We start from the raw sequence: 27,212 nt of genomic DNA, 5'->3' as shown, positions 1-27,212 counted from the left end.
AAGGATCCCAACAATTTTGTTGGGATCCATCTGACTGCCTGATTGTCATCCGGTTCTTCCTCTGATTCTGACAGGTGAACCCAGCTGCTCCTGCCCCATTCTCTGTACTGCACTCATTAGAATAAAGCAGATAGCAGTGACTGACAGTCACTGCTCTCTGCTCTAAGCAGACCAAGAACTAAGTGATCAGCTGTCATGTGATTGCTCAGTTCTCAGGCTTAAAGCCAGTGTGGGACAGCTGCAGCATCACATCGATGCTAGAGGTGAATATAGATGTTTGTTTTTTAACAAACCCATTTGCCTCCTTTAAGTTGTGTATTGGGTCCAATTGCAGATTTATTAAAATAGCTTTTAAAATAACTGTACACATGTTGCTTATTGTCTAATGCCGCATACACACGATCGGAATTCTCGTCGGAAAAAGCTCTGATGGTTTTCCTGACGGAATTCCGCTCAAGCTGTCTTGCCTACACATGGTCACACTAAATTCCAATCGTTTAGAACGTGGTGACGTACAACACATACCACGGGACTAGAAAAGGGAAATTTAATAGCCAGTAGCCAATAGCTTCCGTCTCATAGTTGAATCTGAGCATGCACGATTTTTGGCGTGTCGGAATTGCATACACACGAACGGAATTTCCGGTAGAAAGTTTTTCCATCTGGAAAATTGAGAACATGCTATCAATTTTTGCCTGGCGGAAATTCTGACAGCTAAATTCCAATGGAGCATACACATGGTCGCCTTTTCCGATGGAAAGCTCTCATTGGTCTTTTTCTGGCCAGAATTCCAATCGTGTGTACGTGGCATAAGAATGTTTGTTAGATTCTTTATGTTGATAATTGCAAACGCACGTGTTGCGTCAAACTGCTATGGTCAGCACATATCAAAACACTATTTATATCTGTTCCCTACACATAGAGCATGCTTTCTCTTTTGCTCCTCTTTCCAGTAGAAATACTTGGACAACCCATGGCTGAAGTAGTAACTTGGAATCTAGCTTACAGTCAAACCTTAGCTATCATGGTATGGCAGAAAGCGAGTAGAGTTCTCTTTGCCTAGCTCTGTAAACAAACATCTCAAAAATGATTTGACTCAAATGTAAGAATACAAAATGTTGCAAAGCAATAGCAGATCATCCCTTTAGCCTTAGGAAGACCTTATTGCCTCCGTGAGCATTACAATCTGTTCTACTGATCACTATAGGGCACTTCATTTTTAAATTATAGATGCCAGGTAAAATAAAGATAAAAATAAATAAAAATAAAAGCTGAGGTTTAGGTACATATATTGTTATATTGAGCCAGCCTGAACCAATGTAAGTATGTATGTACCATACCTATGGGATGTCCGTGGAAGCTGGTAATTGCTGTTGTGGAAATAGCTACTACAGTGGTTGCCACTGGCTTTCAGGTCCTTTGCTGATTAGCTGCCCTGCTTTCTTAAACACAGGAGCATGCCCACTCAGCACAGGTGTCATTCAGAGAACAATTTGCATTCTCTCAATGAATGCAAAATGTTCTCTGATTGGACGAGGTGGAGATCATGACATCACCACCCTGCCTCTTCATGGCATGGTTGCTGGAAGCTAGTGGAGCTCACTATAGTAGCAGTGTCTACTATAGCTGAACCAGTGTAACTATGTAAAAAGTGCCATGCCTAAACTTTAGCTTTAAAGTCAAAAACACAGAAATTAATATATGGCTTTTGTAGAAAACTAACGCAATATAGCTATCATAAGAGTGGTAAATATTTGATATTCTTGTCAATGTTAGCAACAAATTCCAAAATGCAAAGAATGCAAAGGTCATCATCAAATAATTTAATGTCTGCTTTTCACCTATGGCTTCTTAGTAAGTACATTAATGTCATATTTCCTTTATCTATTAAACTGATACATTTAATTGCTAATCAGTGTTGTTGCACAATGAATACATCTTCTAAAAATAGCAAATTCTACTAGTAGGTTTTCATTAATATGTAACATCAAAGTGTTTGGTGTGTCAGTTGCATGTTAAACAAACATTCACATAATTGGTGGGTTTAATCATGAAGTCAGCATTATTAATGTTAGTGTGAGTTAAGGTGTTTAAATTACTTGTGGGGCAGGGGGACTTGGATTCTGCTGATCTGTCTCCTGAGGGGGGGTCTGTTCTTGGCTGGTACTTGTTGGCGTGATGGTGGATTCCGGTGTGGGTTGAGGGCTCTGAGTTACTTGCTCTGCTGTTTCCTCTTCACCGGAAGATTCTGTGTGAACTTCTTCAGAATCTTCAGGTTCTCCTGCATCCTCTTCCTCCTCTTCATCTTCTACATCATTTGGAAGTAGAATATGTTAAGGCACATGTAAACATATTACAAATTAAAAAAAATTAGACCCTGCTTGTGTCCAGATAAAGCTGCCAACACTCAATTTGTGATACCAAATCTACAAAAAATGAATAAACTAATGTAGCGATATATCAGCTTCATATAGAAAACATGCAGAAATGTAAGATATAAAGTACAAACAATACAATAAATATAGAACCTTATGTAAAGTGCAAATGGTGCAAATAATCCATTTTGATCAGGAACACAAATCTCTGTGTTGTCCCAGCAAGCGCATCCCCCACACAGTTAGAACACACCCAGGGAACACAGTTAACCCCTTGATCGCTCCCTAGTGCTAACCCCTTCCCTGCCAATGCCATTTATACATTGATCAGTGCATTTCTTTTAGTACTAATCACTGTAATATTGTCACTGGTCCCCAAAGAATTGTCCAACGCAGTCCCATTAAAAATCGCAGATCGCCGCCATTACTAGTAAAGACAAATAAAAAAATTAGAAACTCCCTAAATCTATCCCCTATTTTGTAGACGCTATAACTTTTGCTTAAACCAATCATGATACACTTATTGCGATTTATTTTACCAAAAATATGTAACAGAATACATATTGGCCTAAACTGATGAATACATTTTTTTTTGTTGTAAATTTTCTTTGGGTACAGTGTTGCACGACAGCGCAATTGCCAGTTAAGGTGACGCAATGCCGTATTGCAAAAAATGGCCTGGTCATTAAGGGGGTAAATCCTTCCGGGGCTGAAGTGGCCAATAAATGCCAGTGTCAAAATCTGCCTATGCATATATCTTTCCATTTGCTTAATCAGGAATGTTCAGCCAAGTTGATGGTTCCTTCCTACTTATGGAATACTCTTACAGCAGAAGTATTGAAAAGCATTACAGCACAACAAATGCCTTCTCTGTCTTTGGTCATCTTTCCACTGCTTCTGATCATGATTGTTCCGTTTGCTATTCTATTAACTGTAACCAGTAAATTACCAACATTTACAGAATTGCTAGTGTGACATGGACCATTGATTAGATGTCAAAAGTCACTGGCTCACCCACTAGACCATACCAATGCAGGGAAGGTTCTCAGACAGGAGAGGTGGATATAAAGTATCTCACAAAAGTAAGTACACCCCATCACATTTTTGTAAATATTTTATTATATCTTTTCATGTGACAACACTGAAGAAATTGCATGTTTCTACAATGTAAAGTAGTGAGTGTACAGCTTGTATAACAGTGTAAATTTGCTGTCCCCTCAAAATAACTCAACACACAGCCGTTAATGTCTATGCCACTGGCAACAAAAGTGAGTACACCCCTAAGTGAAAATGTCCACATTGGGCCCAAAGTGTCATTATTTTGTGCGGCCACCATTATTTTCCAGCACTGCCTTAACATTCTCTTGGGCATGGAACTTCACAGGTTGCCACTGAAGTCCTCTTCCACTCCTCCATGATGACATAACAGAGTTGGTGGATGTTAGAGACCTTTGCTCCTCCACCTGAATGCCGCCACACTTGCTTGACACTATCTGAACCAAATAAGTTTATCTTGGTCTCATCAGACCACAGGACATGGTTCCAGTAATCCATGTTGTTAGTCTGCTTGTCTTCAGTAAACTGTTTGCAGGCTTTCATGTACATCATCTTTAGAAGAGGCTTTCTTCTGGGATGACAGCCATGCAGACCAATTTGATGCAGTGTGCAGCGTATGGTCTGAGCACTGACAGGCTGACCCCCCACCCCTTCAACCTCTGCAGCAATGCTGGCAGCACTTATAAGTCTATTTCCCAAAGACAACCTCTGCATATGACGCTGAGCACGTGCACTCAACTTCTCTGGTTGACCATAGCGAGACCTGTTCTGAGTGGAACCTGTCCTGTTAAATCACTGTATGGTCTTGGCCACCATGATGCAGCTCAGTTTTGGGGTCGTGGCAATCTTCTTACAGCCTAGGCCATCTTTATGTAGAGCAACAATTCTTTTTTTAAGATAGTCAGAGAGTTCTTTGCCATGAGGTGCCGTGTTGAACTTCCAGTGACCAGTATGGGAGAGTGAGAGTGATAACACCAAATTTAACACACCTGCTCCCCATTCACACATTGAGACCTTGTAATAATGAGTCACATGACACTGGGGAGGTAAATAGCTGATTAATTGGGCCCAATTTGGACATTCTCACTTAGGCGTGTACTCACTTTTGTTGCCAGTGGTTTAGACATCAATGTCTGTGTGTTGAGTTACTTTGAGGGGACAGCACATTTACACTTTTATACAAGCTGTACACTCACTACTTTACATTGTAGCAAAGTATAATTTCTTCAGTGTTGTCACATTCAATGATATAAAATATTTTAAGAAATGTGAGGGTGTACTCACTTTTTTGAGATACTGTATATAAAATGTCTTCCTTTGTGTAAAACCTTAAGATTTTATTTATTGTATTCAAACAATTTCACCAACATAAATAGTTTCATTTATTTTAATGGCAAATATTTTCTATACCTAATATGCAACATACTTCCAGAACATGGTGCATACCTCTATAAAAATCTATCTCACGTAGTATTCTCTCTTCTCTGTTTAGGTCCACTGTGAAGTGATTCATGGTTTCATATCCTGGTTCAATTTTTTCCATTTGAAATCCTCTGGATGCTTCTGTTATTCTTAAATATTAAAGAGCATAAGATCAAATTTATAATTCCAAGCTAAGCTATACAATTTTTCATAATAATTTCCGTATAAAACGACACTCACTTTTGTAGCAAAGCCTTGGAATTCTGCGAAGCATACAAAACAAAATTAAAATTAAAGATTAATATTTTCCACAAAAAATCTACATAGCATTCCCTTTCATGATGGTGTTATATTTTTGATAGAGGATCACAACTATCTAGTAAGCTTCCCCTGGCAAATATATGCATAAACAAAAATTCCCAAATCAAATTTATGGATTACCAAACAATGTATCCCTATATTTATCAGAAGAGTTACCGGGGTTCTGTAAAAATTTGCAAAGCTTTAGTATTTAACCAACTCTATCACAAATTCAGCAACATTGCAGTATTAGGATTAATATATTCAATCAGAAACTGTTAACTACATTCAAGCTGCTACTACCAAGTAATTAACAGAAGGCAAATAGCAGGTTTAGTATCTTCTACTTGAATCCCCTATTTAGTAGTAGAATTTTGCATTTGGTTTGAGAGTGTCCATCAGTTCTCTGTGTCTGGACAATGAAGAACATTATTAAAAAATTACTTTTTACCACATAAATCATGGTTAATAAAGCTTAAAACACCTTGTATACTGTTCTAAACAATTCCAAATCTCAAATGCACAGTTGAGAGTGAATATATAAAATCTACAGATATTCCTTGTGGTCATATGGACTTACTTGAAGGAACACTGCCATTTCTGGCTCATCCATGAACTGAATTCCTGATTCCACCAGTTTTGAAACTGTTTCCGTATGATCTGCATATTTCTTTATTAAAGACTTAACATAATCAAATTTTTCTTCTTGGTCTCTTGTGATTACTTGGGTTAGTTCCCCTTTTCTTTCTTCAAGTATAGCATATAAATAATCAAACTTCTCACACAGCTGTTCTTTTTGTCTCTTGCAGTTTTCCTGAAAGACAAATAACTCGACTAATGGGTTGGTTTATAAAAGGTCAAATCTCAGATTTGCTGGATATTTACCTAAGATCTACCATAAATCATAGGCATTTGCCTGTGAATCATTCACCCAATATATAACAAATATAACAACTGTGCAGAATTCTAATGCTTCAAAACATTCATCAAAAAGTTTCCCCAACCTTTATCAACACTTACTTTATCTTCTTCTACGGAAAATGCTACTAGATGTAATGCTCCTCTTATTTGTAAAGCAGCACAGTATATAATTAGTAAAATGCACCACTCTGAACTTGGTAAATACACTTATTCCCCTTGGAGACTTACCACTTCTCATCTGTCATCTTTTATCAACATCAGGGTATTTTTGCTGTGACTGACTATGACGGGGCATTTTTCCCTCCCATTGACACTTAGCCCTTGTGCACATGGTCGGACATTTAGACGGAAAATGTCCGATCGGACTGTGTTGTCAGATAATCAGACTGTGTGTGGGCTCCATCGGACTATCCGAATATCCGACGGACAAAGTTTTAGAGCTGGGCTATAAAACTTTCCGACAACATGATCCGATCGGACTTTGTCCGATTGTGTGTAGAGAATTCCGATCAGACAAAGTGCCACACATGCTCAGATCAAATTCCTAGACCAAAGCTATTGGCTACTAGCCTGAATGTAGTCCCGTCGTAACGAAATAACGTCATCACGCTACGTACGATCAGATTTTCCGACAACTTTGTCCGACCGTGTGTATGCAACACAAGTTTTCGGACAAAATCCGATGGATTTTGTTGTCAGAATGTCCGACCGTGTGTACAAGGGCTTAGGCATTTCTTACTACTACTGACCAGCAATGTAAGGGGCACAGTGTTATATAATCCTAACTGCTGCATTCTGTATACCATTCTGTACATTAAATACTCCCGACCCCTACACTGTAGCTCCCATGTGGTGTATTATATAATCATTTTGTTTTTCATTTTGTTTCCTAAATCAACACTTATCTATAAAACTGATTTCAGGTCTGATTCCTGCCTCTGTTTGTTCCAACGTTACAAGTTATTTTAGAAAGGAAAATGAGAAATGGCTGTACCCACCAAATCTATGCATAAGAATGCTTGGTGCTAGAAATCGGTGTCAATGCACCATGAGTGATATCAGTGTTCAATATCAGGTTTATTGAAAAATAAACTCCAGAGAGCAGACAAACCAAGCCTTGCCCTAATGCATAACTGAAATTGAGGACATGCATATAAGGCACATGACACTTATGAATAGATAAACAACAGAGACAAGTACAAAGTTTTTTTCTAGGTCATCACAAAATTAGCAATAATGCTTGCCTTAAAGTATAACTAAAGTTAAAACTGTTTTAGTTTGGAGTTTGGAGTGGAGATGTATTAGAACACCTTATTAATTATTTTTTTTTGCTGTCTGTGCCCCCGTCTGGGGGATTCACCCTCTCTAATGCCGCGTACACATGACCGGACTTAGGTCCGACAGACTTTTGACGGAGTTCTGACGGAGTTCTGACAGAGTTCTGACGGACTTTCCGAATGAACGGACTTGGCCACACACAATCATACCAAAGTCCGACGGATTCGAATGTGATGACGTACGACCAGACTAGAATAAGGAAGTGCATAGCCAGTAGCCAATAGCTGCCCTCGCATCGGTTTTTGTCCGTCGGACTAGCACACACACAAGCGGATTTCTCGGTAGGAACTGGGTCCGGCGGAGTTCTTTCGGAAAAATTTGAAACATGTTCCATTTCTAAAGTCTGTCAGACTTTTGCAAATCAAAAGTCCGCTGCAGCCCACACACGATCGAATAGTCTGCCGGAATCATTCCGTCAGACTTTTGATGTTGAAAAGTCTGGTCGTGTGTATGCGGCATAACTGTCCTGTTTACCATTATCATTGAAAGTGAAAGTAAAGGAAATCTAAAATTTGTGTTGTCCCCAGAAAAGTAAAAGAGGGTAAATCTTCCAATTGGGATACTAGTTCTGGTGACCTGGAGAGCCCCAAGAGATTCCCTTAATTAGCAAGGATTTATTCTCACTTTCTCTTTTGGCTATGGAACAGGAAGTGAAGGTAACTCTCCCCAATGAGACATAGATGGTAATGATTAAGCACAAGATGTATGTGTGAAATGCGTCTATGTGACCACAGTTTGGTGTCTCTGGTGTTATCTTTGTGAAGCAAAATAAAAGGCAATCGGAAGTTCTGGATGTGCAGCCATTTCTTTCTTCTCTCCAAGTGCTAGCTCCGTCCCCAGTATTCAGAGAGGAGGATGAAACTTCCTCCTCCAGACTTTTGGCCAGTGCCCGCCTCCCGGCATTCTCATGTAGCTGCTGGCTGCAGTTATAATGGAAAGCAGTGGACTGTGTTCCAAGGGAATAGATGTCCTTTGATGATGCCCTGGTGGGTGGAAACACGTCAACATACTTCCGGTTCATCATAACTATTGACGCAATTTGACACAATTTCCACCTCTGTGGAAGGCATGCCATACAGCGGCGAACTCAGATGTTTTTTACTGATGCCTGTCTTTGCCAAATATCCTGTAAGTGGCGTTTGTAATAAGCTTGATAATTTATGTTAAGCGGTATTTCACTATGAGTTTTTTTCTCTATTTTCCCATCTATGGAGTGTGGCATATCCTTTCTGTCGTAAAGCACCCTCTTGGAAGAGTTTGTTGAGGAACCATCCTACATATCCCCAGAATAATAGATCACTGCCTTTTTTGATTCCAGACTGCGAAGCTGAGGGACTATTGTTTCTGGTGAGTGGGGTCACTGAAGGGGGAGTTACCTCATATTTTGCAAAGTTTTGGAGCACCAAGCACTTTACAGATTTGTGCATATTATATTATATATAATTTTGTTGTGTTTTGATTTTATATGTCACAAACACATTTATGTATATGGCACTAATCACCAGGATGTGTATTGTATAATATAGGCTGCCAGCACTGTTTTATACTTTCTGTCATGTGTTCCAAGGGAGGTGAGGAAACTCTGAAAACCCTAATTTAATTTGGGGGAGGGGCAGCTCTGGGGACCTTGATGTAAGCAGAAGAGCTTTAGGGGCCCTAATGTAAGGAAGGGGTGACTCTAGGAAAACTTATATAAGGAGTGGTTGCTCTGGGGACCCTTATGTAAAAGGGGTAACTATGGGGACCCTTATGTAAGGGAGGATGACTCTGGGGACCCTGATGTAAGGGGGAGGGAGTGACTCTGTGGACCATTATGTAAGGGGGGTAACTGTGGGGACCCTTTTGTAAGGGGGGTGGCTCTGGGGACCCTTATGTAAGAAGGAGTGACTCTATGAACCCTTATGTAAGGAGGGGTCACTGTGGGGAACCTGATGTAAGGTGGGGATGAATCAGGGGACCCTGATGCAAGTAAAGAGACTTTAGAAAGTGTAAAGTAAGGTGGGGTGACTCTGGGCACCATGATGTAAGGGTTGAGACTCTAGGGACCCTGATTTTGGGAAAGGGGGACTCTGGTGTCCCTAACGAAAAGGCAGAAGTGGGAACTATGGGAATACCAATGTAAGTGTGGGATTTTGGAGACCCTGATGTAAGTGGGGAACTCTGTGAACCCTAATGTAAGGGGGTGACTTTTGAGATCCTTATGTAAAGATCCGGAAATCCTGAGATAAGGGGAGGAACCTTAGGGACTCTGATGCACGAGGGGGACTCTGGGGGCCCTGATGTTAGGGGGGTGACTCTGGGGACAATGACATAGGGGGGTGACCCTGGAGACCCTGATGTAAAGGGAAGGACTCTGAAGACTCTGATGGGGATTCTTGATGTAAGGGGGAATATGATGTAAACAGGTGCTGCACTCTATATGTTCTTTTGTATGTTACTTACTCCTGGCCCCTTCACTCTATACCTCATGTTGTACATTTCAGAGTCCTGATCAAGGTGTTCCTTGTCCCAACAGTTGCTGATTTAATTGAATTTCTTCCTTAAGGTAGGCTCAGACAGACAAAATGATGACTTTTTGTGTGCAGAAAAGTATATGTGAGCAAAACGGTTACATTTTTAAAAATAGTGCTTCATTCTGAGGCTTTTGTGTATCCATGAGACTGTCATTTGTGAAATAGTAAATATCAGTATTTTGTGGGTACACGGACTGTGGTTTAGGTGTGCTATGTATACAGCGACTAGTCACAAATTCCATTTAATCATCCCCCTTTAAGCCCCTCCCACTGTTAGGCAAAATCAATTATCTGTGTCACTTTCTACTGATCCCTGAACTCTACCTCACCTACTACTGACCTCTGAACTCTGCCTCACTTACTGTTGACCCCTGTCCTCCACCGTGCTGTCCCCCTACAATTCCCTTCTGACCCCTGTCCTCTGCCCTGCTGATGCCTGTACACTAATGACCTCTGTACACTGCCCTGCAAAAACTGCTGACCTTATCCTCTGCCATACTGACTCCCTGTACACTGCCCTAAAAATGGCTGACCCTATCCTCTGCCCTGCTGATCTCCCTTCTTCTGCCCCCTGACATTTTGTACTGCACCCCCACATCAGACAGGCTAGATCCAGCTCTGCTGTAACTACCTACAAGGGATAATCAGAAGCTCAGACTAAAATAAACGTGTTGGGCTGTGTTTAGTGGAGTTAAATTGCTTTCCTAAGCTGGCCATACACGGACTGAATTTTGGCTGATTCCTGCTTAATTGGTGAAAATTCGTTCTATGGGTGACACTTGTCTACACCACCCAGCTCAACAAAAAGTCAATTGAAAAAATGTACTTTTGTTGTAAAAGTTGGGTAGAAAAATTGTTGGTTGGATTGGATGCTGGCACTGCTAGGGTATTCTGGCAGCTGTGGATGCCGGCTGTCAGAATAGAATAGTGGTCACTGTAGATCGGTGGCTTCCGCCTCCCCTATCCATGCATCCGGCTCCCTGATCTACATATCAGTGGTGCCGGGCCATGGATGCCAATGAGGAGTGGGTGTTTTTTGAAGCACCTGATTAGAGCCAGAGGCTCTAATAGGTTTCAAAAAAGGAGAGCATTAACAAAGCATTGAGCAAAGCAGATAATTTTCTTTATCACAGTAAAGTTCCTCCTGGCCAATCAGGAGGCAGGTCTGTGAGACCTGTTTCCCGATTGGCCAAAGCATCAGGCGATCCTATTGGATGCCTAATGCTTAGGCAGAAGGGGTGGCGCCAGAGCTGCGGCGGCTGCTGCCCGCACTCCAGAGGAGCAGGAGAGGACACCAAGCCCTGCCACACAAGCTGGTAAGCGACGGACCGCCCACAGTGAGGTGCTGTTTCAGTGCCCTGCCACGCTGATGGGGGGGTCCTGTTTGTTTGCCACCCCCAAAAGAAGAACCCACCAGTCACCACTGCTGTAGATTCAGCTGTCCAATTTGAATTCCTGAATAGAGGAATCTAGTGATTTTTCTCTTTCAGCCAGAGAGTTTGAATAAGAGAAATCTTATGCATGGCCAGCTTTAGTTTTCAAGTTTCAAATCAGCAGGGTGCTGATTGATCCCCTTATGCATTTCTTACATGTGATAAAAATGTCCTTAATTAAATATGTTTTAGGCACACTTCTAAATAATGATTATTTGAGTATAGTTATTGCTTTGATAATAGCATCATCTTTTTACTACATTCAAACAGATGAGCTCATTTTGGACTTCGGTGGAATTAAAAGCCACAGCCATTTACCATCACTGTATGCAGCTACTGAAGGCATAAAGGTAATTTTGATCTTCATTCCTCTTCTTTTTTTGCATTCAAATTCTTCTTTTCATCCTATCTCAAACCAATAAGCCTTCACATTTAAATCCAATAAACATTCACCTAGCTTTCATTACATCAAATAAAGCCAGCTCATGAGACAGTGACCTGAACTGAAATATGACCAAGTCACTAACACTTTTCATTCTTAACCAGGATACACGTAAAAGGGTGAAATAAGGCACAAGTGGAAGATGATTGTTCTTACGGCATAGTGCAATTAGAATGCTCTTTCCAAAGGACAATGCAGATATAATCAGTCACCTGAAGGGTCATTTATAATATTTCATCTGCAAATGTTATGACGCCACATTCTTACTGGGCACTGTCTGTGCTATTAAAGCCTACAATAAAATTTGTAATTAAAATAGTCTAAGTAAAAAAAAATAAAAGTAAAAAATGCAACTTAAAGTGAAACTATGGGCAAAAAAAAAAAATCTAATATTATGTGGTGTGTCACTTGTTGATGACTTAATTGAATGCTTGTTCATTCTAAGAATAGATCCATTATTTTCCCCTTCCTTCAAAGTGTATTTAAGCCCAACAATAATTTTCTTTATTGTTCATTAAGGGACTTATGAATGTAGACTTTCCTAAATATTTGGCTTATATGCTACTGCCTACAGGTGGTTTGGACACTAGCAAACAGAAAAACCCTTAAATGCCAGTCCCTATAACCCTGCATATAACTATCATGGTTCAGTTTTTTTGCTAGTGTCCCAGGAGTTTGGATGCCCTTTCCTCTGAATCATAGTATGTTGTTTGAGATAATCTCTACACAGCAGATATCCGGCTCAATGTATCATCAGCAACAGCTTTGGGGGCAGTACCTGGACCCCGCTGGTCTAGAAGTTTGCGGTGCTAGAATAGAAAGTGACCTATGGGAATTGGGTTCTGCTTGTAATGATTTAAAGACCTTTGGGTACTGTATTAAGTGACCGCATAGTGTGCTTAGGGTCCAGGCACAGTCTCTGGTTGACCCAGTCTTTGAAGACTCTCTCTGTGGGTAGGCCTCTGCACATCATGAGGCTAGGCTGGAATGTGACCTTCAGGCACTGGGCAATGCACGATGGTGCTTTCCAGATGTTTGCGTACTGTTAGTCACAGAGCTCTTTCCAGGTCCAGAGCTGTGATGTAGCCTCTGGTGTGACCCTGTCTCTGAAGGCTCTCTTCGGCCCCTTTCACATGCCCAGTTTGTTATGGCTCTCAGATTCCTGTGGCAAGAATCTGCAGATTTTTGCTGCAGGCATGACCGGGTTATGCAATTAGCACTGGCCACCCAGCCCATTTAAACAAATGCGGCGCTGACAGCTTCCGCTGATGATTGCATGTAGCCGCACACAGAGCACTTAGCTGCAACCCCGGGACAGATGTCTGAGCCTGGACGCAGCTGACTGATGATTAACAATCACTGTCCAATATAGTGCAAAAATATTGTAAACAATGTAAATTCTGTGCCAAAGACAGCAAGACTAGCCTCTGTCTGAGGTACATTTATCCAATAAACTGTGTTGAGATTCAGGGGTTAATTTACTAAAAGTAAATACACTGTGAACTTTGCAAAGAACAGTTTCTACAGAACTTCGTAAATGAGCAAAAGCTCTGCTGACTTCAATCATACAATCATGTGCAAGCAAAAATTCAGCTTTTTTTTAAATTTTCCTTGCACATGATTGGGTACTTTCTGCAAAGTGAAGCTTTACCTCATTTACTAAGCTCTGGAGCAACTGCACTTGCAAAGTGCACAGTCTATTTGCCTTTAGTAAATCAACCCCTCAGTGTTCATAAAGTATTCTTTAAAAGGTGTCTTATGCCCAGAGGTAGAAAATCCAATATCTTCACTTTTTGTGACTGATATGTGCTCCCTTGTAAACACCACACTCACTAGATCTCCATGACCCCCTATAAATGGGTCTTCAGGAACTTTGAAGACGTCAGTGTAATGAAACTAATTGGGAGGGCTTACTATATCACTTCTACTTTCATACTTCTGGTCTGTGGAGAGCAGAGGGCTCCAGGAAGTGGTTTACATGCGCTGTAGCTTTTGCATATCCAAGCACTGTTATGGCGTAATTGTATTTTAAAGTGGTTGTAAACCCTTACAAACCACTTTGACCTACAGGTAAGCCTAGATTAAGGCTTACCTGTAGGTCCAAGCAATATCTCCTAAACCTATATGGTTTAGGAGATATTTGCCCGAAAACGGGCACCGCTGTCTACGGCGCATGCGCCGTAGACAGCGGTGCGCAGGCGCACTGAACGCGGCAGTTCCAAGAATGAAGCTGCCGCATTTGTCGATTCCCGTGCGCATGCACGGGAGTGACGTCATCGCGGCTTCGCTGAATGATAGCGGCGGAGCTGCGAGACGCCACCAGCAAGATGGATGCGGCGGACTACAGGGGACAGCGGCGACTTCGCTGGCTCCTGTGTCAGGTAAGTGACACATAATGGGCTATTATGCGATGCATAGTAGTCCATTATGCTTTACCTTTGCAGGGAAAAAAAGAGGAAGTAAACTCATCAGGGTTTACTTCCTCTTTAATTGTTTTAAATTGCCAATAAATGCAGAATTACACCATTGGAGGCTGCCTCCTGGCTTTTTTTCCTTTTACATATACAAACTGGAGAAAAGTTTATGAAGACGTGGTCCTGGGGAGCGGATCTGGATAAAGCCGCTGGAGGAAAGATATACTCATAAAGCTCTTAAACCCATTTATATGGGGTTATGGAGATCTGGTGAGTGTGGTGTACACAAGGGGAGCACTTAGTCACAATAAGTAAAGATATTGGATTTTCTACCTCTGGGCACAAGACACTTTTTAAAGAGCACTGTAGACTTGTCTAACACAGAGACTTGTCTTGCTGACTTTTGCACAGAATTTATATTGTTTACAATATTTATACACTATATTACACAGTGATTGTTATAACTAAAATGTTGTGTGTTATTGATTTATGCATGTTACCGAAACATGCAATTAACTTAGCTAAAGGGGTTGTGAACCCCATTCATGAAGAAATCTGACCTAGACACATATATTGTACATATATATGATATATATAAATTTGTGTCGGAAGGATGATTAGAGATAGATAAGCAGAGAGCTTTTACTATTCACAGTACAGCTCTGCATGTTCCTTTGTTCCCCTGCCTATGTGTATGCCCAGGCTCCACACCCACTGCTGAATGAGGAAACAAGATTTGTAACATGATCTGCACTTTCTAAAAAGTGTAGAAAGCTGAAGACAGCAGATATACATGTAAAACCTATATAGGAGGATTTGTTTTATCTCTGTATATCATCTGAGGCTATTCATTTCACTGGGTATAGGAGAGGGTTTACATCCACTTTAAGGATGTAACTGAGGGAAGTGCATTAGAGTACAATACTGTACAGTAGAGTACTATGTGTATAGTGTCACTAAAGGAAATTTATTTACATTGTTGTATAGGTAAACTTGCAAGCGTCACACCATATTGTCATATAGTATTGTCTTTTCTCACTTTGAAAGGGAATTTTTCTAAGACCTTAATGAATTAGGTGAAGCTCTGCCGACTTTCATAATCCAATCATGTGCAAGTGATTGAGAAGTCTTTGCAAATTTAAATTTCAGCCCATTCACTAAAGTAAGAGAAACTGACCTTATACAAAAAAAATGCAGAATTATGTTACCTTTCGCAAGTCAGAATGAAAAAAATAAAAAGATTTGTGCTTTAATGTTGAATTTTTTAATGATGTGTGTAATTATGATGAAGGAAATATATGTGCAAATAGAAAAAAATATATAATCTACCAAAAATCTGCAAATCTTTGCTGATCTACTACTTGAGCATAAGCCACCATGTTTATTATAAAATTTGTTGTGTTTCAGCTTGTTTTCTTTTTTTATTTGATAATATTATTTAGTGAGACACTCCAAATGTCAATGCAATCGCATTGCTGTTCATTTGCAAATAATTTACAAGTGCTCCATTCAACTGTCTTGAATATGAAAAACGCAGAACAATGCCTTGGTATGCAGCATTAGGGCCTTTGGATTTTTGATGCTGTCATCATCATGAGATTGAGACATTTCTGAGATCAGTCAGGCCGCGTACACACGGGCGGACTGTTCGCCCAACTTTGTTTGTCAAACAGTTTCGGCAAACAGTCCGCTCAAAATTTGCATGAGCGGACTTGCCCACACACGAGCGGACTGTTTCAGCGAACTGTTTGACAAACAGTTCGCTCAATTTTTGAAATGAACGGACTCGCCCACGTAAGGCGGAGGCAAATCCGCCCATTTCGAGCGCGTGTACAGGTAGGCGGGGCCCGCGAAGGAGACGTTGCGGGCTCCGCCGCCTGGAATGGGCTTAAAGGGGAACCCCAACGCCGAAAAAAATCGGCGTGGGGGTTCCCCCAAAGTCCACAACAGACCCTTGTCCGAGCACGCTACCCGGCCGGCCAGGAAAGGGGGGCGAGCGAGCGCGCCCCCCCTCCTGAGCCGTACCAGGCCGCGTGCCCTCAACATGGGGGGTGCCTTGGGGAAGGGGGGGCCGCGCGGCCCCCCCACCCCAAAGCACCTTGTCCCCATGTTGATGAGGACAAGGGCCTCTTCCCGACAACCCTGGCCGTTGGTTGTCGGGGTCTGCGGGCGGGGGGCTTATCGGAATCTGGGAGCCCCCTTTAAGAAGGGGGCCCCCGGATACCGGCCCCCCACCCTATGTGAATGAGTATGGGGTACAATGTACCCCTACCCATTCACCTGTGAAATAAAGTACAAAAAAAAACACAACACAGAGAAAAAATATTTTATTGCACAGCTCCGGGGGTCTTCCGTCTTCGGGGGTCTTCTCGCCGGACTCCTCCGCTATCTTCGTGTAGCTCTTTTACTAGCGGAGGAGCCCGGCTTTCTTCCTCCCCGCCGCCGGCCTCTTCTCCCGACTTCGGGGGTCTTGTCCCCCTCTTCGGTTCTTCTGCCGGGCCACCGCGCCTTCTTGTAGCTCTTTTACAGGCGGTGGCCCGGTCTTCTGTCGCCGCTGCCTTCCGTTCTTCTGTCGCCGCCTTCGGTTCTTCTGCCGGGCCACCGTGCCTTCTTGTAGCTCTTTTACAGGCGGTGGCCCGGTCTTCTGTCGCCGCTGTCGCTGTCGCCGTCGCCGCCTTCCGTTCTTGTTCTTCTTCTTGTTCTTCTTCTTCTTCCCCAGGAGATGTTGACACGTCGCTCTCTCCGGCCGGAATGCCAGAGCCGCGCTGTGCGGTCACTTATATAGTGACAATGGGGCGGTGTCACATGGTATATGTCACATGGGTTGGTCACATGGGTTGATGTCACATGGGGACTATGACATCGTAAGGGGCGGGGTCACCATGTGACCAACCCATGTGACATATACCATGTGACACCGCCCCATTGTCACTATATAAGTGACCGCACAGCGCGGCTCTGGCATTCCGGCCGGAGAGAGCGACGTGTCAACATCTCCTGGAGAAGAAGAAGAAGAACAAGAAGAAGAACAAGAACGGAAGGCGGCGACAGAAGAACGGAAGGCGGCGGCGGTGACGGCGGCGACAGAAGACCGGGCCACCGCCTGTAAAAGAGCTACAAGAAGGCGCGGTGGCCCGGCAGAAGAACCGAAGAGGGGGACAAGACCCCCGAAGTCGGGAGAAGAGGCCGGCGGCGGGGAGGAAGAAAGCCGGACTCCTCCGCTAGTAAAAGAGCTACACGAAGATAGCGGAGGAGTCCGGCGAGAAGACCCCCGAAGACGGAAGACCCCCGGAGCTGTGCAATAAAATATTTTTTCTCTGTGTTGTGTTTTTTTTTGTACTTTATTTCACAGGTGAATGGGTAGGGGTACATTGTACCCCATACTCATTCACATAGGGTGGGGGGCCGGTATCCGGGGGCCCCCTTCTTAAAGGGGGCTCCCGGATTCCGATAAGCCCCCCGCCCGCAGACCCCGACAACCAACGGCCAGGGTTGTCGGGAAGAGGCCCTTGTCCTCATCAACATGGGGACAAGGTGCTTTGGGGTGGAGGGGCCGCGCGGCCCCCCCTTCCCCAAGGCACCCCCCATGTTGAGGGCACGCGGCCTGGTACGGCTCAGGAGGGGGGGCGCGCTCGCTCGCCCCCCTTTCCTGGCCGGCCGGGTAGCGTGCTCGGACAAGGGTCTGTTGTGGACTTTGGGGGAACCCCCACGCCGATTTTTTTCGGCGTTGGGGTTCCCCTTTAAGCCCATTCCAGGCGGCGGAGCCCGCGACGTCTCCGTCGCGGGCCCCGCCTACCTCGAAATGAGCAGACTTCCCTCCGAGCGGGAACAGTTTGCTCATTTCGAAAGTAGCCTACACACGGGCGGACTGTCCGCTCAAACACAGTTTCAGAGGACAGTTTTTCGGAATTTCCGAAAGACTTTGTCCGTCAAACTGTCCGCTGAAACTGTCCGCTGAAAGCCCACACACGAGCGGACTGTCCGCCCAAACACTGTTCAGCGGACAAGGTTGGGCGAACAGTCCGCCCGTGTGTACGCGGCCTCAGAATTCATGGACTGCACATTTGACCTGCCATTTATCTCCTTCTGACCTGCTGCAAGTGGGTTTTTCATTCCTATAGACTTGTATTTTAATGCAAAATCCACTTGAAGAAAATGACAACGGCCCTAAAGCGGATCTCTTGTTTACAGGGCTCTTAAACTCCCCTCCTATCCAGACCAATTTTCAGCTTTCAGCGCTGACACACTTTGAATGACAATTGAGCGGTCATACAACACTATACCCAAATTCAATTTTTATAATTTTTTTCCCACAAATAGAGCTTTCTTTTGGTGGTATTTGATCACCTGTTTGTTTTTTTATTTTTTGTTAAAAATTTTTAAAAAGACTGAATTAAAAAAAAATATATATTTTAAATTTTGTTATAAAATTTTAAAAAGGCTAATTTTTGTCTGTCATTGATGTACGCTGATGAGGCGGCACTGATGGGCACTGATAGGTGGCAGTGATGGGCACTGATCGGTTACACTGATAGGCAGCACTTCTAGGTGGCACTGATTGGCACCACTGGTGGACATTGATAGGTGGCACTTGTGGGCATTGATAGGTGGCACTTGTGGGCACTGTGGGCACTGTCAGATGGCATAAATGAGGCATAATTGCCTCTTCCTCTTCGGGACCGATGTCCCTTTAAGATGAGCCCGTGATCGGCTTTTTTTTCCTCCTCCGCTGTCAACGTGAGGAGAAAAAAAAAGATCACCAAGCTTTTGTTTTGCTCATGTGATCAGCTGTCATTGGCTGACAGCTGATCACATGGCAAGGGGCTGGGACTGGCCCCTTACTCGGAGGATCGATGATCACCTGAGTCTCAGTGACTCTGTGATCACAGCACGCGCAGGGAGAGTGCACAAGGGAGGCCATCAATGTAACACAAATGTGTGACAGCAAGGAGGGTGGGCCTTAATGCCCACATGTTACATAAATGCTTCCGTGGCAGCTGAGGTTTTTGTGCTGAGAGGGTGCTCACTGCACACTTGCAGCACAGTACCAAGCTACAGTATCACAGACAGCTTCTAATCTCTAATTATGATTGGGAGAAAACAGAATGGGCATCGATCATGTGGCTACTATGACAGCCAATCATTCATAAAATACAAAGCTTCCTGTGAATGGCTGAGCAGCACTCAGCCCAACCCCGATTTTGTTCCAGAAGTGGGACAAGAAGTCCTTGACCTGCTGCTGGAACACAAGGATGTATATTTTATGTAGCTGAGGCTAGATATATTTCATACAGCGCTCACAGCCACTGAAGCAAATATCTTGTTTTTTTGTCAGTTAAACTATTTAATGTTCATTAAAATATTGGGTTAGGCTTTAGGTATTAGGAATGAGTGAATCACAAACACCATGGGAAGCTGGCACTGCCTCCGGGAAAAAAAGTACCAGTACTATGTAAAGTACTATGCTTAAAAAAAAAAAGAAAAAAAAAGATAAAAACGGTATCTCTACCTATACACAACTGTCAACTCTTCCTAAGGGCTCCAAAACACACTGACAATATGGCTTCTGTGAGCCTAACGTATGGCCAAAAGTTCACAATTAATGAACTTCACTGATCAAGTGGCTTCAAAAACGCATGGTAGGGGTGAACCTGACTCTCATCTCTATTTAGTATAGTGCACTCACATGTTGTATGATGTGTGTGTCAGGAACCCCCTCTACTTTGTTCATTTAACTTAGGTTATATTATTGTAGAGTTGTAGGGTTAATTTTGAGATATACCTGCCACAGCATAAATTGGTAAATGTTTGTTGTGCTCTCTATTTGCATTAATATATAAGATATTCCTCAGCAGACTGCCCCCCCCACCCCCATTTTCCAATGACGCATCAGATTTTAATATGTAGGTTTAAGATAGCTGTAAACCAAAATACACCACTGTTCAGATTAATACTTAATATAGGTATAAAGTTAATATACAGCAAATTAATTATAACTAACTTTAACCTTGTTTACGGCATGAATATTGTTCCAAGGTCAGGCCCTGTGAGTGGGCAATGGCAACACTTGACAAGGTCAGTGTTCTTATTCTTAGTAGGGATGGCCATCTGCTCTCACCCATGGACTGATTAAAGAGCATGCCTGAGGATTAGGCAAGAACCAACAACACAGGAAAACCAAATTCTTTAACTATAGCCTCCATTTGAATGCTAATCCTTTCTGGGCAAAGTTCATGGGCATAAGTAGCATGTAATGTCACTGTTATGTTACCTAATGCCATATACTTAAAGCGTATTTCCACATTTGTAGCCAAATTGGGATAACATATACTTTACATTGGCTATATATTCCCATATTCACATAGCATAACTTAAAAAAATATTTAAACTTGTGGCTTAACTTTTAAATGCCCTTATCTGAAAACTCCAGACTTAAAAAAAACTCCTCAGTTTTCACTTGAATTAACCCTGTCTGTACTGTGATCAGAGATTTCATTATATAGATGTGCAAGACTCTTTTCTAACAAAAGGTTAAGGATTAAGGTTCTTAAGACATATTGCAACGATGTCCTGTTTCTCAACCTTGTTCCTTTAAGCCTTGTACGCACAATCCAATTGTTGGCAGAGGATTGTCTGTTGACAGACCGTTGTCCTAAAATCTTACTGTTAGTACGCTCCTTTTGACAATTGTTGTCCAACTTTCGGCCAACAAATGTTGAATGACAGGCTAGTAAATTCTCGGTGGACAACGGTCGATTGTCAGATTTTCTGATGGTCAGTACACAAGTCTGTCACACAAAAGTTGAAAGTACAAACAAGCACGATCAGAAGCAATGAATGAGCCGGAAGCGGACGGTCTTGTAAACTAGCGTTCGTAATGGAGAATTAACATCCGTGGCGCGGCAAATCATGAAATATCAAAATGTAGTGCACATTCTCTTCTTCTTTAATGGGATAATAATGAAGCTGCTTTGCTGGTGATACTGATGGAGTTATGGCAAATGTATTTTAAAAGGCTTTTGTTTTATAGTGATCAATAATATTGTTATAATTCTTGTTTGTTTTTTTGGCCAAGTTACAACAACACCATTATCCCTGAGTTTTTAAGATCAACGATACAACTATGTTGGTGTCCCTTGTTAATTTTACATTGCATTTTTTAAAATGTAACTGCCTACTCCCAAACTGTCATTTGAAGTAAAACACATAGCCAAGTATTATTCTCCACATTTTTTTTATTGTGTAGAAAAAAATAAAATAAATTAAAATAGACATGCTATCTGTCATCCAAATAAAAAGAACTTAACCAAAAACTGCATTCTATGTATCCAAAAATATAGAAAATATAACAAAAACATTATTACAAAACAAACAAAATAATAGAATTTAGTAAGTGGGGAAGGGGTTCAAATCCTCAGACCAGCGGGCTTGTTGGGGGTCTTGGAGCTGGTATTGCCACTGACCGCCATGCTGCTGTGGTGGGTGGGGTGGCTGTGGTGTGTGGGTTGGCTGTGTAGGTGGTGGAGGTGGGGCCACAAAATCACACAGGTGGGTGTTTTCTGAAAATTGGCCCCTCACCCCCTTATTGAGGAGCTGTAGGATGAGTTCCTCACACCTGCTCCTTTGCTCACCGGCCATCTGCCTTAATATATTGGCTGTCACCACAGCAAATCCCTCAGCCTCATCTGGGTCTGTATGGAACGCAGTAATGGCCTGGCTGAGGAAGGAAGCTGTGGCCTCCAGATTCCTGCTCTTCCTAGCCCTTTTAGCAGTAGGGCATAGGGGAGGGATCTGCTACTCCATCTGGCTGCTGGCCGTTGTCTCCTCCAGACTGAGACTTTCCTGTGTATGAAAATGGGACATAATTAGAATCTTTTTTAAGGGTTTGGTCATCAATCACACACAATTTTGATCTCCTCACTGTTGCAAATTGAATGTGGAGAAATATAAAAGACTATCATTCTGACCCCAACATTTTTCATTCTTGTTCAAATAATTTTTAGCCACTACTGTCTATTTATAAGGAAACCACTTTGTTAAGGCAGAAATATTTTAGCAATAACATATAGTTATCATCATTATATTTTTGGATACAAATATGTTCAACAATGCTATACCTGGGTCAACCTTGGATCCTCCACATCTTCATCTTGTGCAACAGGACCTGTGCAGACCTCAGGAGCTGTGGCCTCAGCAGATGTCCAGGGCAGTGTAGACAGCGATGGTCTGGGTTCTGTATGGTCAGTCAAAAACCACAGGCTGTTGTACTACCACAGCCTGGGGACATATAGGTCATCCACTGCTGCTCCAGATCTCTCTGAGTCCAGGAGCTTGTTCAGCTCCCTTTTAAATGTAGTCCTCAGGTTAGAAATCTTTTGCTTTATGTAGCTGAAGTCTGCCATGGGGTACACAGGTTTCACCAACTCTAGCAGTTTCTCCAAAGCTGCCTTCTTCAATATTTTATTGGAGTAGTCTCTACTCTTGACCTTCCAGAGACAGGGCAGCTCCCGGTACAGGTCAATGAATTGGGGTCGAAAATCAAGCGAAGTAAATGTATCCATCATGGTAAATGATATGATGCTTGCAAGACAGAGCAAAAGACACACCATAATGTCTGGCCTAACCCATAAGTTAGTCCAAATATAGGCCTCAATCTAAGCAGTATAGGCCACTACTCACCTATGCCCCAATTTACAATTGTACCTTTGTTTTATGTTTCCTTTCTTGTTTTGCAGATCATTCGTCCTCCACTCCAAGATCGTACCTACGGTCAGATGTGCATTCTGGCTTTATACACACTGTGCATGCATCAAAGTCCACTCTCAGTGCACCATGCCGCTGGGGCTTGACCATCTCTCTTCTGCATGCAACACACACTGCGGAAAATTTGGGAGGGACAACGTGGCAGGTTTGGCAGATTACAGGCAGCCCGCGGTGTTGGGGGAGGCACAAAGCAACCCTCATGAGCAAGGGTGAGATGGTACGCATCCTATAGAAGCATGAATAGGACTACAAGCTGTGCAATTACGAAAGGCCCGACAGCCAAAAGGACCTAATTTTGGAGAAGGTCATCGCCATTTTGAAGTGTGAATTTTCAGTGGAACAGTCAAAGGACCAAATCCGAAAATGATGGTCTCATCTCAAGCACCGTGCATAAGACCAGATGGAGTACATACATCAGAACAAAAAAAAAATAATATAAGCAATATTTGGATATAAATAATATGTGTCAGTGTAGCAGACCCACAGCACACCATAATAGTTAGCTGAAGAAGATATTGTCACCTCATGTAGCAATTAAAGTACATTTTCACTATTGGAGCAAGTGGCCAAAATAAAGCCCATTTGGGAACATATTAGACACATAAGAAACACAGACAACAGTAGTTCAAATGAAATAGGAGTTTATGATCTACATAAAAATTTAGAAATGATCATCTACAATTTGCTGCCAAGGCACTGCCCTTCTACCCACAACATATTCCAGGTATTTCTGCCGTAAATCATGGGCAGTTTGTAAGGGCAATCCAGCATGGGCATTTTACAATAGGCGTCAGCATGCCCACAGACAGACGAGCTGCAGCCTCTTCAGCTGGGCCTGCCACTGTAGGGTCCACATCACTTGGCAGTGAGACTAGGTAGCTGGTAGCATTCCTCCTTAAAAAAATATGTAAAATACAGCTGCAAAAGACCACATGGTTTATCTTGTAGAGTGCCAGGTTGATTGGAGTCAAAAACAGCCTAAAATGACTCGATAGGATGCCAAAGGCATTTTCGACCACCCTTCTGGCACGAGAGCCTGTAATAGAAGATTCTCTGCTCTGGGGTGAGGTTCCTCATAGGAAACGGCTTCATCAGATGTTTCCCCCAGAGCAGAGGCCTCATCTGCCACAAAAACAAAATTGAGGCCCTCAACATTCTCCTCAGCAGGTGGCACTTTTAAGGTGCCATTCTGGAGCCGCATGTAGAACTCTGTCTGCATAATCTCTCCTGCGTCAGAGTTGCGGCTGTTCTTCTCAACATCCAGATACAAGAACTCATAGTTTGCAGACACTACAGCTAGCGTGACTATGCTGCAAAAGCCATTATAATTAAAATAATAGTAGCCAGAGTTGGGTGGTGGTACAATCCAGACATGCTTGCCAATTATAGCACCACCACAGTTGGGAAAATCCCACTTATGATGGAACTGGGCTGCAACGTCCTGCCAGGTTGGATGGAAACTGTGGATTAAAAAAAGAAAAAGAAATGACTACTTCTGCACATAACATTGCAAGCAGATTTGACCCAAACATGCTTAGCCAACACAAGGATACACTTAAATGAGTATTTAAAGACAATAGTGGAAGGTCAACTTATCTGATTCCTCCCCCCTCTGGTTGCCCATTAGACAATTTTTAGGGGGGGGGTAATGGGTAGATGTTTTGGACAGGCAACCCTCTTCACTTCCATGAGAGCTGTCTGCATAAATAATCAGTGATACTTTGGCCAGCCTCTCCTTCCTTACATTATTGGCAGCTCAGTGGATAGGTAAGAGGTGTCAATCTATAAAGCTGGATAAACACTGTCCAAATTGCAGCATTAGGATTTAACATTAGGATTTAAGTAATCAATATAATAGGAGACAAAAACATAATACATTTCAACTTGTAGGTAATCAGGCAGGCCCTTGCACTACATGGTTTGGTGAATTTATATAGAAATTTGAACACAAAAGAGGGATAGTGTGTATGGGTTTTGCAAAGTCAGCAGATAGAGTATTTGGATCTGATGACTTAGGATTTTTGGGGGGAGGGAGGGTTCCAAATGAGTTTGGACCCCAAAAAATGGCCTCTTGCACTCTGCCTGAATTTGAGGACAACAATAACATTTATACACATTTTAGGGGTTGGTTAGGGTAAGCCCCAAAATGTAGTTGACCAAAAACATTGTTAAGTTTTTTAGGCTAGGTGTGTATGGGCCCAGGATAGCATGTTGGGGAGTTTAATGAAGGGAAATATCCATGTAGGCCAAAAAAGAGCAGGAAAAGCTGACAGCATGCATGAGGACAATGAGGACATTCACAGCATATTGCAATATTGATAATTATGTAATCAACAAATTAATATAATACATTACCAAACATAAATACATAGAATGTGATCTTAAAGGTAAAAACTTACCCTAATATAGTCGTTCTACAGGACTTGAATGATGGCTGAGCAGGTCCCTGGAATAATGAATCCGGGAGATCCCAATCGTAAACTTGAGGTCCTGGAGACTTCTCCCCATCACCAAGTTCCGAAAGGTGGCTATGAGCCTTTGCTCTGGAGTGGTGGAAAGCCTCATACATGTGTCCTGCTTCTTAATATAGGAGTACACCAATGCCAAGAGTTGGTGAAAGCAGGGGTCCTTCATCCGGAAATAATTCCGAAAATCATCCATATTATTTTTCTGGAGCTCCTGCAGCAATGGCTTATGACATAATTGGTCACGATTAAGCCACTGATTTTTGGTCCAAGAAATCCTTCTCCTCCTGTTCCTGGACTGGACTTGGGTCAAAGCAATAACTCCTAGCCCAATAATCACATGTTCTCTCCTCCGTTTATGCAACATGGCTGGTTGACGAACGACCGTTCAGCAATGAACTGAAAAGCATGAATCAACACTCGCCAAACTTCTACTAATACGAAATTAGCAGAAGGAGCCCAAAGGGTGGCGCTTGAGAAATTAACATCCTCTTTATATTCACGTAGTACGTCTCGTGTTTGTTGGCTGAAAATTGTGTGTGCAAGACAAGATCCAGGCACACGCCCTGAAGACAAAAATCCGACGCTTGGTTGGTCAACAATTGGATCGTGTGTATGAGGCTTAAGTCTGTCCCTTATCTCCACATATCTTCACATACTCCGCACAATTGTCAGTTAAAGCGACGCAGTGCTGAATTGAAAAAAGTGGTCTGGTCTTAAAGGGGTTGTTCTATGCATTAAGGTGAAAAAACATCTGACAGTGCCGGCTCCCCCAGCCGCCCCCGTTTTACTTACCTGACCCCTCGAAAGTCCTGCGCTCACCTCCGACATCCTCTTCGCTAGAGTGGATGGATTGAAAGCAGCACAGCCATTTGCTCGCGCTGCTGTCAATCACATCCAATGATGTGGCGCGCTGGGGACGGGGCCGAGTGATACAGTGAGCGGCTATAGCCGCCAGCTGTATCACAGGAGCGTGCCCGCAAGTGCTTCTCACCATGCGAGGGAACTCGCATGACCGTGAGAAGTACTTGCGGGGCGAAGCCGAGACAGCCGCCGAAGGGACCCCAGAAGACCAGGATCGGGGCCACTCCGTGCAAAACGGGCTGCACAGTGGAGGTAAGTATAACATATTTGTTATTTAAAAAAAAATTTAAATGAACTTTTCAACCCCTTTAAGCCAGCAAAATGGTCCAGTCTGAAAGTGGTTAATAGGGATGAGCCGAACACCCCCCGAACGTTAGAACCCCATTGAAGTCTATGGGACTCGAACGTTCGAAATTAAAAGTGCTAATTTTAATGGCTAATATGCAAGATACTGTCCTAAAAAGGGTTTGGAGACCTGGCTCCTGCCCCAGGGGACATGGGTCAATGCAAAAAAAAAGTTTTAAAAATGTCCGTTTTGGCCGGAGCACTGATTTTAATGACGATTAAAGTGAAAAAAAGTGAAATATTCCTTTAAATATCGTGCCTGGGGGGGTCTATACTATGCCTGTGAAGTGCCACGTGTTTCCCGTGTTTAGAACAGTCCCTGCACAAAATGACATTTAACGGAAATAACGTCATTTAAAACTGCTTGCGGTTTTAATGTTATATCTGGTTCCTGCAATATGGTTGAAAATCATTGAGAAAAATGGCATGGGTAGCCCTCCCTGCCCATTACCAGCCCCTTTGGGTCTTGTACAGATATTAAGGGGAACCCCGTACCCATATTAAAAAAAGGAAATACGTGTGGCCCCCAGGCCCTATATACTCTGAACAGCAGTATACAGG

The 27,212-nt window shown here is 42.8% G+C and overlaps 1 protein-coding gene across 3 annotated transcripts in view; it reads right to left on the bottom strand.

Annotated features, from left to right (window-relative positions):
- The window catches only part of TRIM55 (tripartite motif containing 55), a 223,722-nt gene that overhangs the window by 77,819 nt on the left and 118,691 nt on the right, over nucleotides 1-27,212 (bottom strand). For all 3 annotated transcript variants that reach the window (XM_077492805.1, XM_077492808.1, XM_077492806.1), the window contains exons 5-8: nucleotides 5,734-5,967; nucleotides 5,094-5,116; nucleotides 4,878-5,002; nucleotides 2,100-2,308 (exon numbers count right to left, since the gene is read on the bottom strand). In XM_077492805.1, coding sequence (XP_077348931.1) covers nucleotides 2,100-2,308; nucleotides 4,878-5,002; nucleotides 5,094-5,116; nucleotides 5,734-5,967 — 591 coding nt within the window. The remainder of the gene's footprint in view (nucleotides 1-2,099; nucleotides 2,309-4,877; nucleotides 5,003-5,093; nucleotides 5,117-5,733; nucleotides 5,968-27,212) is intronic.

The sequence above is a fragment of the Lithobates pipiens genome, unplaced genomic scaffold (genome assembly GCF_037356315.1).
Source record: "Lithobates pipiens isolate NorthernLeopardFrog02 unplaced genomic scaffold, aLitPip1_a1.2 Scaffold_19, whole genome shotgun sequence".
Taxonomy (NCBI): domain Eukaryota; kingdom Metazoa; phylum Chordata; class Amphibia; order Anura; family Ranidae; genus Lithobates; species Lithobates pipiens.
This window is presented reverse-complemented; position numbering and strand designations above follow the sequence as displayed.